This window comes from Orycteropus afer, unplaced genomic scaffold (assembly GCF_000298275.1).
Source record: "Orycteropus afer afer isolate SDZICR_OR568_19922 unplaced genomic scaffold, OryAfe1.0 scaffold00218, whole genome shotgun sequence".
In the NCBI taxonomy this organism is placed as follows: domain Eukaryota; kingdom Metazoa; phylum Chordata; class Mammalia; order Tubulidentata; family Orycteropodidae; genus Orycteropus; species Orycteropus afer.
In genome coordinates this window covers 4103433-4123242 of record NW_006921805.1, presented here as the reverse complement: position 1 = coordinate 4123242, position 19810 = coordinate 4103433, and the positions used below count along the sequence as shown (strand labels likewise).

Here is a 19810-nt window from a genome sequence, read left to right as displayed (position 1 = left end):
CCCTGTAGCAAATTCTTATCTCCCTATGTTTGGAACAGTGTGTTTTATATTGACATCATCCTTGATTCTTCTTCATGTGGAAGTTTTGCAGTCATACCATTTATTCCCTCTATTTGCCTTGTAGTTGATGTCATTTACAGATCGACTCTTCTAGTTCTCTATTTTCTGTTTTGTAAACTTATTTTTGGTGTAAGAATTCTTTTTCTGGGTTGGTTTCTGGGTAGTGTTGTCATATGTCTTAATCGTAAGCTGTCTTCTAGTGTTAGTTTTCAGTTACAAGGACTCCTTTTAGCAGTTCTTGTAGGGTTGGTATGGTTTTTTACAAATTTCTTAAATTTCTTTTTGTCTTAGAATGTCCTGATTTCACCACCATATTTGAGGGACAGTTGTGCTGGATATCTCGTTCTTGGTTGGCAGTTATTTTCCTTGATGATTTTGTATGGGTTTTGTCATCCCATTGTCTTTTGCCTGCATGATTTTTACTGAGAAATCAGAGCTTAGTCTTGTTGGTTGTCATTTGTAGGTAGCATCTCATTTTTACCAATGTACTCTCAAGAATCTTTCTTTGTCTTTGGATTTATAAAGTTTGATTATTTTATGTCTTGGTGATTTTTCTCTTGGGATCTATGCTGTATGTAGTTCATTGAGCTTCTTGGATGGATATCTTTTCATCTTTCATGATATTTGGCAATTTTTCTACTAGGAAGTCTTTGACAGTTATTTCTGTGGGTACCCCCCTCCTCTTTATTCTGGATTTCCAATCAGACGTGTGTTATTTCTTTTGTTATCCATGTAACTCTTAGGGTTTATTCATTTCTTTTTTTGTTTTGTTTTAATTTTTCTTCTTAAAAGCTGATGTCAAGGGACTTGTTGTCTAGCTGGAAGATGCATTCTTCAGTCATTTGATACTACTCTTTTGTGCTTTCAATGTGTTATTTATCTCCACAATTTTAGTGTTCATCTTTTGTATTTCTAATTGCTGTTTTTGTATTTCTAATTGTCTGTTTGCTCTTGTTTGATTTTTCTTAATTCTTTAAGGATACGGTCTGTCTTTTCCTTGTTCTTCTTCATCATTTTCTTGAGCTTTTGGAAAGTGCTGTATATATATATATCTTTTTAATTCCTTATCAGGTACATCTATTACCTTTTCTTCTTTGGGGAGATTTCCTAGTTCTTTATTTTGTCGCTTTCTTCCACTGTCTTGTCCTGTTTCTTTCTTTAAGTTGAAGTTTTCTGTTGTCTTTGAGACGCTTAAGTTATTTTTATTTGTTGATTATGTGTTGGTTTGTTTTACCCTGTATCTTTGTTTTTCCATTTTTTGATATATCTGAATGTGTGGGGCAAGTGTTCTGCTTTGGTTGTTAGCTTGGCAGCACTGGGATACTTCCCAGCTGTCTCTGGTTTGGTACAATAACTAATGGGAATATAGGTACAGGTCTCTGAAGAGGAGTTGCAGTTGGGAAGAGCAGATGTTTTCCACCATCTGTCATTGAACCAGTGGTGTAGAAGCTGGTGATAGTGCTTGTCTGTTGGGTGAGGTGGTCCATGTAGTAGATATGGTTGACTAGGGGAGAGTTAATGTCTTTCTCCTGTTGGAAGTGCAGGAAAAATTTTTTAAAATACAAGGAGAAGAAGAGAATAAAAAGGAAAAAAGGAGTAAGAATAAAAGAGAAAAAATATAGAATAGAAACAAAAAGATAAAGGAGTTGTGGATGAAATGAAAGATTGGCAAAAATATAAGAAGGCAGAGACAAAAAGAGAGAAATGAACAGGTGAAAAGGAAGAAAAAGGGAAGGGGGAAAATAAGGAAACTGAGGGGGAAGGACTTTCATAGTCATGGTCAGCTGGCAATGGCTATAATCTTCATGGATGCAGATTGTCAGGCCTTTCCTATGGTGCTGCTGGGTGGGCTTGAACCACCAACCTTTCTATAAAGTAGTCAAGCACAAACCTTTTGTGCCACTCAGAGGCCTTGTGTGTTCATATGTGTTACTGTGACTAGGAAAGTGTGAGGCTTCTCTGTGAGGTTGCATCATTGCTCATCAGGATTGCCCGTATTCGTATAAGATTTACCCATGGAGCAGTTCTCATGGTCTCTGTGCACTGAATATTTTCATAGTACTGCCATAACAACAATATGTCCCTTTATCTAGCTTTTTTTCTTCTCTCATATCTCTCTGAATGTGATGCATATTTCTTATTTACCAATAAAAAAAAATCTGATATTCCTGAATTAAGATTATTTTTATTTTGCCTAAATTCTTTGAGGAAAATATTTGACTTTTAAATAATACTCACATCAGCAAAGGATTATATATTTTAAAGTTCGTGAATTTGACATGTTTATATTTAAGGTACCAACTGAGTACCTAAGAGTCCTCAAGAAGTCAGAGAACGGATTTATAGACTACCATGGCCTCTTGAGAGCTTCCAAATTAGCTGATCATGAAAATCTCCATTTTGATTAATAAAATCAGAATGGCCTTCAATACTCTGAGCAAAGGGTTATTTTTCAGTTGTTTTTGTTAGTAAGTCTACATGTCTTAAAATGCCAAAATAACTTTTTAACAGAGAATTTGTTGCTCCAAATTTGTTAGATATGATTTGTTATTTCTTCATTTCTGAGACTAATCTGATATAGAAAGACCTTTTTTGTTACAGGTGATCTGTGGAGAAACATGACAGATTGAATGTTGTCAGTGTAAAACTTGAGCTTTGTACTTAGGGTTTTCTGTTTTACTTTGTAACTGTTCAGAAACTGCATATGGTCTTTTCATTATTATTATTATTATTTTAATTAGAAAAGTGAGAACTGAATCTATCAAATGAGAATGTTGTAAGCCATTTTCCATTTGATAGACTTTTAGTTGGTCTCATAAGGAGTTCTAGTGGTGTAGTGGATAAAGCGTTTGACTGCTAACCTGAGGGTCAGCGGATCAAACCCACCAGGAGCTCCATGAAAGGAAGATGGAGCAATCTACTTCTATAAAGATTTATAGCCTCAGAAACCCAATGAAGGTCACTATGAGTTGGAATCAACTTGACGGCAATGAGTTTGGTTTTGGTTTAGGGTCACTACGAGTTGGAATCAACTTGATATCAGTGGGTTTGTTTTTTTGTTTGTTTATGGGATTTTTGTTTTTTGGGGTATTCTTGCTATTTTTAAAAATGGTGCAGTAAAAGTTCAACAAGACAGAAAATAACAAATGCTGGCGAGGTTGTGGAGAGATTGGGACTCTCATACACTGCTGGTGGGACTGTAAAATGGTACACCCATTGTGGAAAGCAGTATGGCGATTCCTTCAAAAGTTGGAATTGGTAATACCATTTGACCCCTATTCCATTACTAGGTATATACCCTAAAGAAGTGAGAGCCATGACAAGAACAGATACATGCACACCCATTTTCATCGCAGCACTATTTACAATAGCCAAAAGATGGAAACAACCTAGATGTCCATCAGCTGAGGAATGGATAACCAAAGTTTGGTACATACACACAATGGAATACTATGCAACCCTAAAGAATAATGTACAATCTGCAAAACACTGCAAAACATGGATGAACTTGGAGGACATTATGCTGAGTGAAATAAGTCAATCACAAAAGGACAAATATTGTATTAGTCTGTTACTGTAAAAGTTAAGGAAAAGTTTACCTATAGAAGGAAATTTTCTTTGTTGGTTACCAGGGGTGGGAGGGGAGGGGAGGGAATGTTGTTATATAGATAGAGATAAATATTGATTTGGGTGAAGAGAAGGGCAATGTACCAAATGTGAGTGACCAGTATGGCAGCATTGAGGATGAGAAAGACAGAGAGAGGTACATGGGAGGTACAGACAACAAAGATGAACCCTTTTGCACATACAGTACTGCATTGTCAGTGAAGGCAAACATGGGTATATGGGTGGATAGATGGGTGGACAGGCTGAACAATTAGGTATGTCTATGAAATGGGGAGTGTATCCAAGAATATATATAGGGTTGGCAGACAATGGTCCTATAAGTTTATGTGAATGATCAGAATTTCCAGGTGTATAGTAGAGCTGACAAGGGGCAAGGTTATGGTCACTGCTTGATCACAGCCAGCTACCCAGAGGGACTGAGTAGTTGAACCTGAGGGTTTGGGACCATAGTCACAGGGGACATCAAGCTCAATTGGCATAACATACTATTCAAAACATTGTTCTACCTCCTACTTTGGCAAGTAGCGACTGGGATCTTAAAAGCTTGCAAGCAGTCATCTAGATGCAACAATGGATCTCTCCTCGTTCAGAGCAAAGAAGAAAGAAGAAAACCAAAATTAATGGAAACACTCAGTCCTCGCAACTGGTACACCATCTGATCTGCAACTATACAACTATAAGACCAGAAGAACTACATGGTGCCCAGCTACCACTGTTATCCACTTGGAAGGGATGTAGGAGATCCTGCATAGAGAGGGAAAACAGTGTGGAACAAAACTCAAAATCATTTGGAGAAAAAAGAAAACAAAAAAGGGGGGGGGCCAGGTTTGCTGGTCCGATAGAGCCTGGTGGAACCTCTGAGACTATGGCCCCTAGCTGCCCTTCTGGTCTGGAATTAAACCCACACCTGTGGTTTCCAGCCAAAGAAAATACAGGCATATGAGTTGACATTTACTTCAAGGAGATACACTCCTTGGAGAGAACAATCATGGAGAAAGAAGGGCTGCTTATGCACAGGGAGACAGCTCAGGGGGCAGGAGTGCATGGAGGGATAGACACAGGAAAGAGGCAACTATGGGGAGGAAGTGGGAGGGGAGCTGTTGCATTGTGGTAAACTGTGGTCAATGTCATGAGACGAAGTATATGTAAACTGCTGTATGGAAAGTGAATTTGCTTTATAAATCTTCACCCAAATCACAATTAAAAAAAAAAAAAAATGATGCGGTAAATGTCCTGTTCATGTTTGTAATCATGATGTTTTGTATGTTAGTTTTTAAAACACGTGGTTATTGGGTAAAGAAGAGATGTGATTTTATTTTAGTAGATGCTGCCAAAAATATTTTAAACAAAGGTATTAGTCATTCATACTATTACTTATATTGTTTCAGAGCATTTTCATTTTGCTTGTTTTAGATACTATTAAGTGTTTAATTTTTGCCAATCTGATGGGGGAAAATGATGTATCTTTGTTATAATTTGTATTTACATATTTGTTAGTAAGGTTGATTGTATTTTCATATATTTTTTGCCAGTTTTAATAATTTTTTTCTGATTTATTGTCATTTTTTATTGTCTTAAGTACCACAGGTAATTTTTTCTTGTCATCCTGTGTTTTTTATTTTGTTTTTAGTTTATCTTGTTTATGCCTTCTGGAATTTCTCTCTTTTTAATAGTGGTTTTCCCTCTCTCGTAAAAACCAAAACCAAACCCTGACATCCAGTCTTTTCCAACTTAAAGCAGTCCTATGTAACTGCACTATAGTGTTTCCAAGGCTTTAAATGCTTATGGAACCAAATGTAAAAATTGTTATCTTTACATTTATATTTTTAATCCATCTGAAGTTAAAAATTTAGAAAGTCTCAGAATGGTTTTTATAAGAAAACTTTTAGCTTCTGACTATATGTGAGCACAGTGTGTACCTATGTGTATCTCTTGATTAATGTAATTTTATTATGAATGTCTGGTGTTTATGTAGAATATATTTGGCAATTCTGTACTAAAAAATAGTGCTAAGGTTATATAAGAAGGATAAAGACGCATATTTGCTTTACAGTTTAAGTGTGATCATGCTTAAATATAGACATGATATAGTTTAATGATTGGTCTTTGATTTTGTACTTTTGCTTATGGGTAAATAGAGCTCCTGAATTTCACCCTTTTAAAATATTTTTCCTTACTAGATCGTGGTGATGCTTATATGACTTTGTGATATACTTAATGCCGATGAATCACAAATTTTGAAATGATTAAATGGTAAATTTATATTGTATTTATTTTACCACACAAAAAAATACTTCCTTAAAACTTACTGTCTACTTAGACAATACATATGCATATAACTATATCTATGTTCTTTTCCAAGATGCTTTCTTTTCTTCTTTTTGGTGTTTATTATTTATGAATGAGATGTATTTAATGGTACTAAAATGTAAATATACAAATCATTATATGTGTTCCATTTAATTTTAAAATTTTGTCCTCTTTTTTTTTTTTCCATTGCCACTTTTTATGTCAATAATAAAAATTCTCTTTGTTTCAGCTTAAGAAAATTCGATCATTACTTGTTGCTGGAGCTGCACAGTATGATTGCTTTTTCCAACATTTGCGTTTATTGGATGGTGCACTTAAACTTTCAGCTAAGGATCTCAGATCCCAAGTTGTTAGAGAAGCTTGTATTACTGTTGCGTAAGTATATTCTTTTTGTGATGTTTATTTTTTCTGAATGGATTTAGTACTCATTGATTCAGTGGTCATTAAGTAAAGTAGTAGCAGAATAACCCTGAAGTGCATATATATGATCCAAAAATGATTTTTATTATGCAGAACTTTATTTGAAATGTGGAGTTGTTCTATATGAAGGTCCACATACGTAATAGAGCTAACAGGGGGCAAAGTTATGATAACTTCTTAGCCACAGCCAATCACCCTGAGGGAGCAAGTTATTGTGTCTGTCGACTTAGGACCATCAAGCTCAATTGGCATAACATACTGCACAAATACGTTCTACATCCTACTTGGGTGAGTAGTGACTAGGATCTTAAAAGCTTGCAAGCAGCCACCTAGATGCAACAATTGGTCTCTCCTCATCCAGAGCTAAGAAGACCAAAGACAGATGGAAACAATTAGTCCAGGGGACTAGTGGACCATGCAGACCTCAGCCTACATGACACTGAGACCAGAAGAATAAGACGGTACCCAGCTACCATTGTCAACCACTTGGAGGAGTATCAGTATAGGACCTCCTGGATAGAGTGGGAGAACGACTTGGAATAAAACTCAAAATCCTAAAAAGGACAAAGATTACAGGTCTGATAGAGACTGGTAAAAACCCCAGAGATTATGTTCCCTAGTCACTCTTTGGGCTGGGAATTGAATTCACTCCCATGGCTTCCAACCTAAGAATAAACAGGCATGTAAGGTGAATATTTATACTAGGTGGGTATACTCCTTAGAACAATCAATCATGGATGATCAGAAAGGCAGTATTTGCACAGGGAGATAGTTCAGAGGCAGAAAGGCATGGGAAAAAAGGACACAGGGAAAAGGTAACCACAGAGAGGAAGTGAGAAGAATGCTGTTACATTGTGGAAATTTCAGTCAATGTCTTGAAACAAAATGTGTATGAACTATTGTATAGAAAATGGGTTTGCTCTGTAAAGTTTCACCCAAATCACAGTAAAAACTAATAGAAAAATGTAGGGTTGTTGGATCAAGAGTAGATGTGATTTTATTTTAGTAGATGCTGCTAAAATATTTTCAACAAAGGTGTTAGTCATCTTTCTTAACAGCCCTTAAACCACTGCCATCGAGTTGGATCCAACTCCTAGCAACCCCTCCTTGGGTTTCCGAGGCAGTATCACTGCAGAAGTAGATTGCCCAACTTTCCTTCCGAGGAGTGGCTAGTGGTTTTGAACCACCAGCCTTCTGGTTAGCAGTCAAATGCCTTAGGCAACACCAAGCCAACCTTAAAATATGTTTATTTTTCTAAAACCTACTGGTGAGTTTCCACACGTATAAAAAGAAAATGAATGACTCTGAAATCTGGAAGTATTTTATTTTCTCTTTGCTAATTTGGATGTTAGGCACTTTATTTTGAAATTTTAGCAATTATCCTGGAGTTGTACTATACATCATTAACTTGTCAAAATCTAAACTAATTCTGTATCTTTGTACTCTTCCACTGTGCAAGGATAGTTTAAAGGAAAAAAAAAAAAAAAAACTCACTGCCGTTGAGTCGGTTCTGACTCATTGTGACCCCTCCTTGGGTTTCGGAGGCAGTATCTCTGTGGAAGTAGATTGCCCAGTCTTCCTTCCGAGGAGTGGCTGGTGGGTTTGAACCACCAGCTTTCTGGTTAACAGTCAGATGCCTTAGGCACTACGCCACCAGAGCTCCCATAAAAGGGTAGTTGTTGTTGTTGTTGTTGTTGTTGTTGTTGTTATGTGCCATCAAGTCGAACCTGACTCATAGCGACCCCTCCTTGGGTTTCCGAGGCAGTATCACTACAGAAGTAGATTGCCCTGTCTTCCTTCCAAGGAGTGGCTGGTGGGTTTGAACTGCCAGCCTCCTGGTTAGCAGTAAAGTGCCTTAGGCACTACTACGCTACCAGAGCTCCCACAAGAGTAGTAGAACACTTAAATTCCCACTCCCAAACTAAATACTGTTGTTGTGTAACTCTACTTCTTAAGATCACGAATAAAACAAAAGTGCTTACTATCAATATTTTTATTTGGGATTATATTAGATGTCTTCGCCAGAACAACAAACAAAACCAACGACAACAAAACAAAACTGTGAGGATTGCAAGAGAAGGAGTAAAACTACCATTATTAACAGATGATAATATTTATTCATGTAGAAAACCACAAGAGAATCTAAAGATAATTTATTATAATTATGAGACTTTAGCAAAGTTACTAGATGCAGTATACTATACCAAAATAATTCGTTATATGTAGTTAGCAAAAAAATAAAACAAGTACATAAAATGTAACTATAAAAAACAAACCTTGATGAGATTTTTGCTTCTGCCATGATGTAATAACTGGTAGAGAACTAGCTTTCTCACCAGAAAACTGGCAAAATATGTAAGACATCCCTTTACAGATCTTGGACAACAGTGAGCACAGGATTGTGACTCTCTAGAGAAAGAAAGAAATTAGTTGAGCAGTACAATAGCACCGTTTCTGGATCTTGGTGAGGGAAAAAGGATCCCAAGCAGAGCCTGACAGTCTTACTCAACTGAGTAAACAAAATGGAATTTCAGAAGACTGAAATTTGCAGAGCACATTATTGTAGAAAAGAGAGAGAACACAGAAAATGAGCCATGGAATCTGCATAGAAGATCCCATGAGTTTAGCTGAATACTAATCTGTGCATGTGGGAAGTGCCACTCTCTGAGTTCAGAAAGAAATGCTTCCTAGATCTATAAGATGAACAACAATGCTGAGAGATTCTCTAGGGCTGGGAGAACTTCAAGTTCTGGCCAGCCAGAATTAAGAAACCTTGTTAAACACTGTGGTACCTAGTAAGGACCCCAGCATGTACATATTTGAGAAACAGCACTAAACCAACTGTAAAGTAAAGGCTGCTGTAGACCTTATCAACCAACCTTAAAAGATGAAGCTGAGCCCCAAGTAAATTACCTATATGCCAGATAAAGCTCGGCCTATTTAAAGGAATATAACAACATCCAGACATTCAGCAACCTAAGTCTGTAACAACCAACATGTAATGATGAATTACTAGACATAGGAACAAAAAAAAAATGTGACCCATAACCGGAGAAAAATTGATAGAATTAGATGACGTTAATTATATACCAAGAGACTTTAAAATGCTACTGGTATATTGATTCATTGCTGTCATCTCCAAAGTTCCATCAGGTTTGTTAGAAATAGATAAATAGATTTTAAAATGTATGTGGAAATACGAAGGACCTGTTGTTGTTGATATGTGCCATCAAGTCGGATCTGACTCATAGCGACCCCTCCTGGAGTTACCGAGACAGTATCACTACGGAAGTAGATTACCCAACCTTCCTTCCGAGGTGTGGCTGGTGGATTTGAACCGCTAGTCTTCTGGTTAGCAGTCAAGTGCCTTAGGCACTATGCTACCAGAGCTCCCACGAAGAACCTAGAAGAGTCAAAACTTCTGGGAAATGAGAAGAAGGTAAGAGGACTTACACGTTCGGATTTCAAGACGTCTTATAAAGCTTAATACACGTAATCCCTGGGGTACAAATGAGTTTGTTCTGTGTCTTTAAGAATTTGTAGCTCATTCAGAAAAGGTACATAGGGTTCTTATTTCACCTTTATTGCAAGAAAAGGCTTTAAAGCATTTCATTGATTTAAAAGTTGCACGTGTAATAAGTGAAGGTGATTGTGATAAAGAAAACATTAAATCAGGGCTCAAAGATGGCAGCATCCCACTCAAAAATGGTGATGTACCACTCATAGATGGTGGTCAGCCGTACTTCTGTGAATGTGTGGCCCTCTATACAGTCTTGCCACTAATCCAGTCTCATGTATCAGGCTCTTGAAAGGGCTCATGATACCTCTTCCAAGTCTCCCATTCCAGAGCTTTGACCCACAATTTTTCCAGTTCTAGTTAACATGACTAGTCACCCAAATTGTGAAAATTCTAGCCTGTTTGTGTTTCACCTGTCAGCTGTGACAAAATTCATTTGAAGCCCTGCATTAAAGGGCAAGTAGTTGTTGTCTGTAAATTGGACTTTGTAGCTCAGGAATTGCCTGTGTGCTGTTTGCCTAAAGACAGACATATAGATCAGTTGAATCAAATAGTCAAACATACTTGTGTACATATGATCATTTAAGTTTTGACAAAGGGCTAAAGTAATTCAATAGAGCAAGGTGAGTCTTCAAGAAATGTTGTTGGAACAATTGAATATCTTTAGGAGGAAAAAGTCAACCTCAACCTTACTTTATAGCATACATAAAAACTAATTTGAAATGGATCACAGACCTAAACATAAAAGCTAAAAATACTGTAAAATGTATAGAAGGAAACAAAATCTTCACAATTTTAGTCAGGATATAGGTGTTTTTTAAGCCGTGATATTTTCAGTTGCCTCATATGCATGTGAGAGCTGGACAATGAATAAGACCGAAGAATAATTGATGCTTTTGAGATGTGATGCTAGTGGAGAATTCTGAAAGTACCATTGACTGCTAAAAGAACTAACAAATCTGTCCTGGAGGAAGTGCAGCTGGAATGCACCTTGTGCGAGAGTGGCCAGACTTCATCTCACCTAGTTTGGTCATGTTGTCAGAAGGGACCATTCCCTGGAGAAGGATGTCATGCTTGGTAAGGTGGAAGGTCGACAAGGGAGAGGAAGGCTCTCAATGAGATGGAGTGACACAGTGGCTGCGGTTATGGAGTCAAGTGTAGCGGGCATCGCAGAGCTGGTCCGGGACAAGGCAGTGTTTCGTTCTGCTGTGCATAGGGTCGCTATGAGTCGGAGGCAACTTGACGGCACACAACAACAACAGATATGACTTAAAAAAAGAAAAAAACTCAGTGCTGTTGAGTCGATCCTGACTCATAGCAACCCCTTCTTGGGTTTCCAAGGCAGTATCTCCATGCAATTAGATTGCCCAGTCTTCCTTCCGAGGAGTGGCTGGTGGGTTTGAACTGCTAGCCTTCTGGTTAGGTAGGACTTAGCACTAACTTAAAAAGAAAAAAAAAAGAGAGAGAATAAATCCTAATTAAAGATTTTTGCTGTTCCAAAAAATAGTATGTACAAAATAAGAAAAATAAAATATTGTAGGAATAATTCTAACAAGGATATCCATGATGTTTTAGAAAAAAAAATTATAAAGTTTTATGACATAATATTAAAGCTCTTACAAAATGAGATTTATACTTTATTTACAATTAAATAAGTCCTGATAATTGAAAAATGTCAGCTATTACCAAATTTATCAATCCTCAGATAGATTCAGTGTGGTTTCATTAAAACTCCCAGTAGATTTTGATTCTGAAAGTTACATGAAATAACAGGTAGTTTGTGTTATTAGGTTAGAACAATTGATAAAAAGTTTTATGAATTAAGGCAGTGAAGTATTGGCACTGAGTTAGACCAAAAGAATGTAACATATAAAAGAAACAGACCTGTCTATTTGAACTTTGACTTACACAGCAGGTGACACCTCTCTACTTCTGATTTGAAGTTATTTTCTGCATATGAGTTTAGACATTGGGAAACTGAAATTATAGCCAAGTCTGCCTATCTCTTTGATAAGGACTTGTATTTTTGGAATTGACTATCCCAGTCATATATTTTAATAAGATAAAATATGTGGAAATCACACTACAACCATTGTCCTTCCTAAGTGTTTTAACTAAAATCATATGATTTAAGTCTGAATTTGTTTAACGACTAATTTGAAAAAGAAGACAGACTTCCTTAAAGTCACACAACTAACTAGTATATAGTAGAGTTGTATTTTCAATCAAGAATTACAAAATCCTATGCCTACTCAGGGAGAATTTGTGACCAAAAAGGTGGTACCATTCATGTATAATTAGAGAATGTCTTGAGCACTGATGTGGGTAAGATTTTGAACTTATTTTTAGAATACACTTAACTGGAGATTGATGTTGGAGCATAAAAATGGAAATATCTAATGAAAAATGATTAAAAGGGCAATCAGAGCTATTTACCAGTCATTAACTTAGAGTTATAGGAGATCTGGTGGGGTAGTGCCTAAGGCATTTGGCTGCTAACGAGAAGGCTGGCGGTTCAAACCCATCAGCCACTCCTCAGAAGGAAGGTTGAGCAATCTACTTCTGTAGTGATACTGCCTCAGAAACCCAAGGAGGGGTCGCTATGAGTCAGATCCAACTTGATGGCAGTGCATTTGGTTTTGGTTTTGAACATAGAGTTACAGGCATCTCTGGGTTCTGAACTTCTGACTTACAGCCAGCTTATACTTGTCTTTTACTGTTATGTAAATAAATTTAATGTTATATAAATTTACCCTCACTATGAAACATCAAATTCTTCATCACAGTCACCTTCACTTGCTGTACATGCAACTTTTAAATCACTAAAAAAGCTTTGTGCCTTTTTTTGTACTAAAAAAAAAATAAAAACAAAGCCAAGACCATCGAGTTGACTCCCAACTCATAGAGCCCTACAGGACAAAGTAGGATTTCTAAGACTGTAAATCTTTACACAAGCAGACTGCCTTATCTTTCTCCTATGGAACAGCCGGTAGGTTTGATCTGCCAACCTTTTGGTTAGCAGATGAATGCCTTAACTAGAACTCCTTTTCCTGTAGTAAAATATGGCAAAATAAATAAGAATAGTATGCACCTGTTCCAACTTAGCTACAAATTCTAAAAGATGCGCTGAAGAACAGATCTTATTCCTGACCCAGGAACTGCCTGTAATTGTTAAATTCTCTAAGTGCCATTGCAATGAGATGAGTGAAATGCCAAATTGCAGTTTTAGGGTATCTAGTTAAAAGAGAAAAGCAAAAGAATATATTAATATTTGTATCTTCCTTTCTTTTTTTGTTTTTCTGTCACTAGATCTAATTTTTAAAAAAAAAGAAAGACAAATTAAAATACGCATTTCTAAACTAATTTTAAAGGAGTATTTTAAAATTCTGTGGTCCTATCTACATTTAATTAAACTATTTCTAAATACTTTTTACTTCCTTTGTAGCCATCTGTCCACAGTTTTGGGAAACAAGTTTGACCATGGCGCTGAAGCTATCGTACCTACACTGTTTAATCTTGTCCCCAATAGTGCAAAAGTCATGGCAACTTCTGGATGTGCAGCAATCAGATTCATTATTCGGGTAAGTTTTTTTCCTTTCTTTTCTTTTCTTTTTTTTTCTCAATGGACTGAAATAAGTCACCAGGAGCCCTGGTGTCACAGTTATTAAAGCACTTTTCTACGAACCAGAAGCTCAGCAATTTGAATCCAGTAGCCGATCTGTGGGAGAAAGATGTGACAATCTGCTGCCATAAAGATTATAGCCTTGGAAACCGTATGAGTCATTTTGCTATGAATCAGAATTGACTTAATGACCCCCCCCCAAAAAAAAACAAACTCACTGCTGTCGAGTCAGTTTGACTCATAGTGATCCCTCCTTCGGTTTCCAAGGCAGTATCTTTACAGAAGTAGATTTCCCAATGTTCCTCCCAAGGAGTGGCTGGTGGGTTTGAACCATCAGCCTTCTTGTTAATAGTCAGATTCCTCAGGCACTACACCACCAGAGACAGTGTAGGGTCAATAAGTCACTAAAACCAAACCAAGACAAACCCATCTAGACACTTCTGACTCACAGCAACCCTCTTTGAGTTTCCAAAGCTATAAATCTTTCTGGAAGTAGGTGCCTTGTCTTACATAGAGCATCTGGTGGGTTTAAACTGCCAACCTTCTGGTTAGCATCTAAATGCCTTACCCACTATGCCACCAGAGCTCCTAGTCAACTTCTTTTTAAAAAGAAAAAACTCTAAAGGAAAATAGCTATTGAATTATTTTCCTGATAGTTGAAACAGTGCATGGTCAATATAAAAAAAACCTCTAAACTCACTGCCATCGAATTGGACCCGACTCATAGCGACCCCTCCTTGGGTTTCTGAGGCAGTATCACTACGGAAGTAGATTGCCCAACCTTCCTTCCAAGGTGTGGCTGGTGGGTTTGAACCAGCAGCCTTCTGGTTAGCAGTCAAATGCCTTAGGCACTATGCCATCAGAGCTCCCTATATGGTCAGTATAATATGGTTCTATATGGTCAATATAGAACATTTAAATAATACCAAAGAAAACAAGGTAAACATGCTTTTATTCATAATATAATCCTACATATATTTGTGTGTGTATATGCATATATATGTGTATATAAAATCACAAGTGTTAACCCCCTAGACTATGGTCCATTGTGATCCTTTGGACCTGGAACTGGACTTCTGTGGATTAGCTCTCAGCCAAACAGTAGAAAGGCCTAGAAGCAGAACATCTACCCCATGGAGATGTACGCATCTTTCCGGGAGAGATGCACCCCTTATATCAGTCAACCTTGAGCTATCAGAAGGGCAGCATCTGAGTAGAAGGAAAGCTGGGCAGACAAGAATGTATACATAAGAAGGGCACAGGGATGGGATAGTCAAGGGGAGGAGATGGGAGGAGAGCTTTTTATTGTTCAGATTATAATCGGCACCATGAAACCAAATTTGCATGAACTATTGAAAGTAAAATGAATCTGCTTTATAAATTTGCACCCAAATCACAATTTAAAAAAAAAAATTTTTAAATGCTGTGTAACATTTAGAACAATAAAGATCGCAGGTCAGTAGAAACAAACAAAAAAAAACTCAACAGTGATGAACTTTGGACAACAAAAGAAATTTTCAGAGAGTATTTTATCTGACATTGTTTAGAATTGCCGGTTCATGGTGCAAGTAAAAAGCAGGTTAACCATTAAAAAAGACTGATCTTACTAGTCTGAAGAAGTTTGGTGGAACCTCCAAGACTATGGCCCTTAGACACTCCTCCTCAAGCTAGGAACTGAAAGTAAGCCCCATGACTCAACTACCTGCCAAATGATAGAACTATAAAGTGAACAGTAGTATCAGGAGGGTATACACTCATTACAACAATCAAACATATCAGATCAAGAGGATATCGTTTTCCCAGAGATAGAACTAGAAAGGCAGGAGAGGATGGGAAGGAAGAACAAAGGGAAGATGTAGGAATAGAGAGGAAGTGGGAAGAATCACAAGAGTTACTTACAGAAAGTAATAAAAGATGACAGGAAAATTTTTAATTTTTATCTTGAAGATGCCCAAAGGAACAAACTTAAAAAATGAATGTTCGCCTGCTTGAATTCTACTCTTCTATAGCTAATAGCATATTAGCTATATATTTCTCCAAACTTGTATACAAACAGATGGAAAATGTAAATACGTATTCACATATACATATATGTGAGTATATACATATAAAAAACCAAACCAGACTCACTGCTGTTGAGTTGAATCCAACTCATAGCAACCTCTCCTTGGCTTTCCAAGGTGGTATCTCTATGGAAGTAGATTGCCCACTCACTCTTTCTTCTGAGGAGTAGCTGGTGGATTTGAACCACCAGCCTTCTGGTTAGCAGTCAGATGCTTTAGGCACTATGCCACCAGAGCTCCTTGTTTGTATGTATGTATGTGTGTATACACACACATACATGTACGTGTGTGTGATATATATGTATATCACACACACACAACAAACCTGTTACTGTCAAGTAGATTCCAACTCATAGCAACTCTATAGTAGAACAACCTTTATGGAAGCAGACAGCCATATCTTTCTTCTGCAGAGCAGCTGGTGGATTCAAACCACTCACCATTTGGTTAGCAGCCAAATTCTGTTTGGCCGTTGAACATTATGATACTGCTAGTTACTGGCTAACATATTTAGGAATTTTGCATTTATTTTAATGAATGAATCTTGTGTAATTTTCTGTATTTTCCTGTTTCACATATTTTGCTATTACATTATTGTGTTCTTAGTGTTGGCTGGTTGTGGTAGTTTAGTTTGTGTGTCAACTTGGCTGGGTTTGGTTGAGTGGCTGGGCAGCTGAATGTAGTATTCCCCATGCTGAGACTGGTAATCAACTCCATGGTGGAATCTACTCTGAGCAGCTGAGTAGCTGCCTTAGAGAATATGGTCCCTTTCCTGTGTATAAGCAGAAGCCTTGGGTAATGATCTCGAGCTTATGACATGCTTGGACCCTGCATGTAGCTGTGTCGTTGTTCTGTAGACTACCATGCTCTGCCGACCTTGGGACTTAACAGTGAACTGGGATTAATGGCCTGCCGTGTGGTTTGGTGCCTTTTTACTTGTCAACCTTGGGCTTGTCAGCCTCAGCAGCCAGCAGCTGTCTGAGTGAAGAAACGCCTCTAGCTCCAGTGGGCTGGGAGCAGGAGGCAGAGCTGGACCCCAGGGTTGAGGAGCTTTCACTCAGCCCCTAGGGCCTGGCACTTTGAACTTGGACTTTTGGCCTTCTGAACTGTAAGAGAATAAACTCCTGTTTGTTAAAGCCATCCCATTTGTGGTATATTCTTGTCAGAACGGCACTAGGTAACCAGAACAATGGTCTTTGAAATTATCTAATAATACATGAAGTACTTTAGATCACAATATAGATTTTAAGAATTATTGGTATATGGTTACTTACCATAATCTCATAATTAAAAAAAAAAAATCTGCCACTGTAGTTATAGTACTACTTTTATTATTATTATTATTATAATGGTATACATTTGTGTTTGTTATACTTACCAAGGACATTGTTATGGGTCTTTTATAAGCTTCAAGTTTTAGTTCTACTGCTTTCTAGTATGGTTCTTTAATTTTCTAATTTTTTAGTTTCTGTATTTAAGGTGTGTGTGGGTTTGTATGTGTCTATTTCAGTTCATAAACTTACATCTAGCCACATACATTCTTTTCCTTTTGTGTGTGTGTGTTGGGGTGAAAATTTACAGAGTAAATTCACTTTCCATACAGCAGCTCACATACACTTTGTCTCATGACATTGACTACAATTTACCACAATGCAACAGCTCCCCTCCCACTTCCTCCCCATAGTTATCTCTTACCTGTGTCTATCCCTCCATGCCCTCCTGCCCCCTGAGCTGTCTCCCTGTGTATAAACAGCCCTTCTTTCTCCCATAATTGTTCCCCCTAAGGAGTGTATCTACCTCAGGTAAATGTTCAACTCATATGGCTTTCTTTTGTTTGGCTGGAAGCCACAGGTGTGGGGTCAAGTCCAGACCTGAAGGGCAGCTAGGGGCCATAGTCTCAGTGGGTCCATCAGGCTCTATCAGAGCAGCAAACCTGATCCTCCCTTCACCCCCCACAAATGATTTTGAGTTTTGTTCCACATTGTTCTCCCTCTCTATCAAGGATCTCCTACATAGATCCCCTTCCAAGTAGATGACAGTGGTAGCCGGGCACCATCTAGGTCTTCTGGTCTTGTGGTTGTATAGGCTGCGGATCGCATGGTGTACCAGTCGCTAGGACTAATTCTTTCCATGAATCTTTGGTTTTCTTCATTCTTTGCTCTAGATGAGGAGAGACCCATTGTTGCATGTAGATGGCTGCTTGCAAGCTTTTAAGATCCCAGTCGCTACTCTCCAAAATAGGAGATGGAACAATGTTTTGTGTAGTATGTTACTCCATTTGAGCTTGATGTCCCCTGTGACTGTGATCGGAGCCCACTGATTCAACTACTCAGTCCCTCTGGGTAGCTGGCTGTGACCAAGAAGTGACTACAGCCTTGTCCCTTATCTGCTCTACTATACACCTGGGAATTCAGATCATACAAATAACACTTACAGGACCATTGTCTGCCAACCCTATATATGGTCATGGGTATACTCCCCACTTCATAGACATACCTAATAGTTGAGCCTGTCCACCCATCTATCTACCCATGTGTCCATGTATGGCTTCACTGACGATGCAGTATTGTATGTGGAAAAGGGTTCATCTTGTTGTCTGTACCAGCCATGTACCTCTCTATGTCTTCCTCTTCCTCAATGCCACCATGTTGATCACTCACATTTGGTACATTGCCCTTCTCTTCACCCAAATCAATACTTACCTCTACCTATCTAACAGTGTTCCCTTCCCTCCCCTCACAACCCCGGTAACCGACAAAGAAAATTTCCTTGCATAGATAAACCTTTCCTTGACTTTTAAAATAATGGACTAAGACAATATTTGTCCTCCTGTGATTGACTTACTTCACTCAGCATAATGTCCTCCAAGTTCATCCACATTATGCAGTGTTTTGAAGATTCTAGGTTATTCTTTAGGGTTGCATAGTATTCCATTGTGTGTATGTACCATAGTTTGGTTATCCATTCCTCAGTTGATTAACACCTAGGTTGTTTATGTCTTTTGGTTTTTGTAAATAGAGCTGTGATGAACATGGGTGTGTATATGTCTGTTCTTGTCATGGCTCTCACTTCTTTAGGATATATACCTTATAATCGAATGGCTGGGTCAAATGGAATTTATAATTCCAACTTTTGAAGGAATAGCACACTGCTTTCCACAGTGGTTGTACCATTTTACAGTCGCCCCAGCAGTGTAGGGGAATCCCAATCTCTCTTCATCCTTGCCAGCATTTGTTATTATCTGTCTTGTTTAACTTTGCTACTATTGCTGGAGCAAGATGACATCTCATTGTTACTTGGATTTGCATCTCTCTAATGCCTAATGATCGTGAGCATTTCTTCATATGTTTGTTGGCTGCCTGAATATCCTTCCTGATGAAGTGTCTATTCATGTCTTCTGCCCACTTTTTAATTAGATTGTTTGTCTTTTTGTTATTGAGGTGTTGAAGTTTTCTGTAAATTCTAGAGATAAGTCCCTTGTCAGAAGTGTCATTGCCAAATATTTTCTCCCAGGCTGTAGGTTCTCTTTTGACTCTTTTGGAGAAGTCTTTGGAAGCACATAAAAATTTAATTTTTAGAAGGTTCCGTTCATCTAGTTTCTCTTCTGCTGTTTGTGCATTTTGGGTGATGATTGATACTCTCTGTTTATGCCATAAATTAGTGCCCCTAAATTTGTTCCTAGTTTTTCCTTGATAACTTCATAGTTTTACATTTCACATTTAAATCTTTGATCCATCTGGAGTTTGTTTTTGTGTATGGTGTGAGGTACCGATCTTGTTTCACTTTTATGTAAATGGATATCCAGTTTTGCCAGCACCATTTATTAAACATACATTCTTTTCCCCATTTAATGGATTTCTATCGTTTGTCAGAGATCAGCTGACCATAGGTCAATGGATCTATTTCTGGGTTCTCAATTCTCTTCCATTGGTCTATGTGCCTGTCATTATACCAACACCACAGGTCTTTTGTGTCCTAGGTAAGGTTCATGCCCAGATATTTTTTTGGTAGCTATTATAAATGGTATCGATTTCCTTATTTCTTTTTCAGCAATCTCTTTGCTGGTGTAGAGGAATCCAACTGATTTTTGGATGCTGATCTTATATCCTGCCACAATGCTAAATCTTTCAATTAGTTCCAGTTGATTTTTGACTGAGTCTCTTGGGTTTTCTAGGTATAGGATCATATCAT

At 37.8% G+C, this 19810-nt stretch overlaps 1 protein-coding gene across 1 annotated transcript in view; it reads left to right on the top strand.

Moving 5' to 3' along the window:
- The window catches only part of CLASP2 (cytoplasmic linker associated protein 2), a 323103-nt gene that overhangs the window by 158615 nt on the left and 144678 nt on the right, over positions 1-19810 (top strand). Inside the window, exons 12-13 of the mRNA XM_042782017.1 lie at positions 6227-6372; positions 13380-13515. Of these exons, the coding sequence (XP_042637951.1) occupies positions 6227-6372; positions 13380-13515 (282 nt within the window). The remainder of the gene's footprint in view (positions 1-6226; positions 6373-13379; positions 13516-19810) is intronic.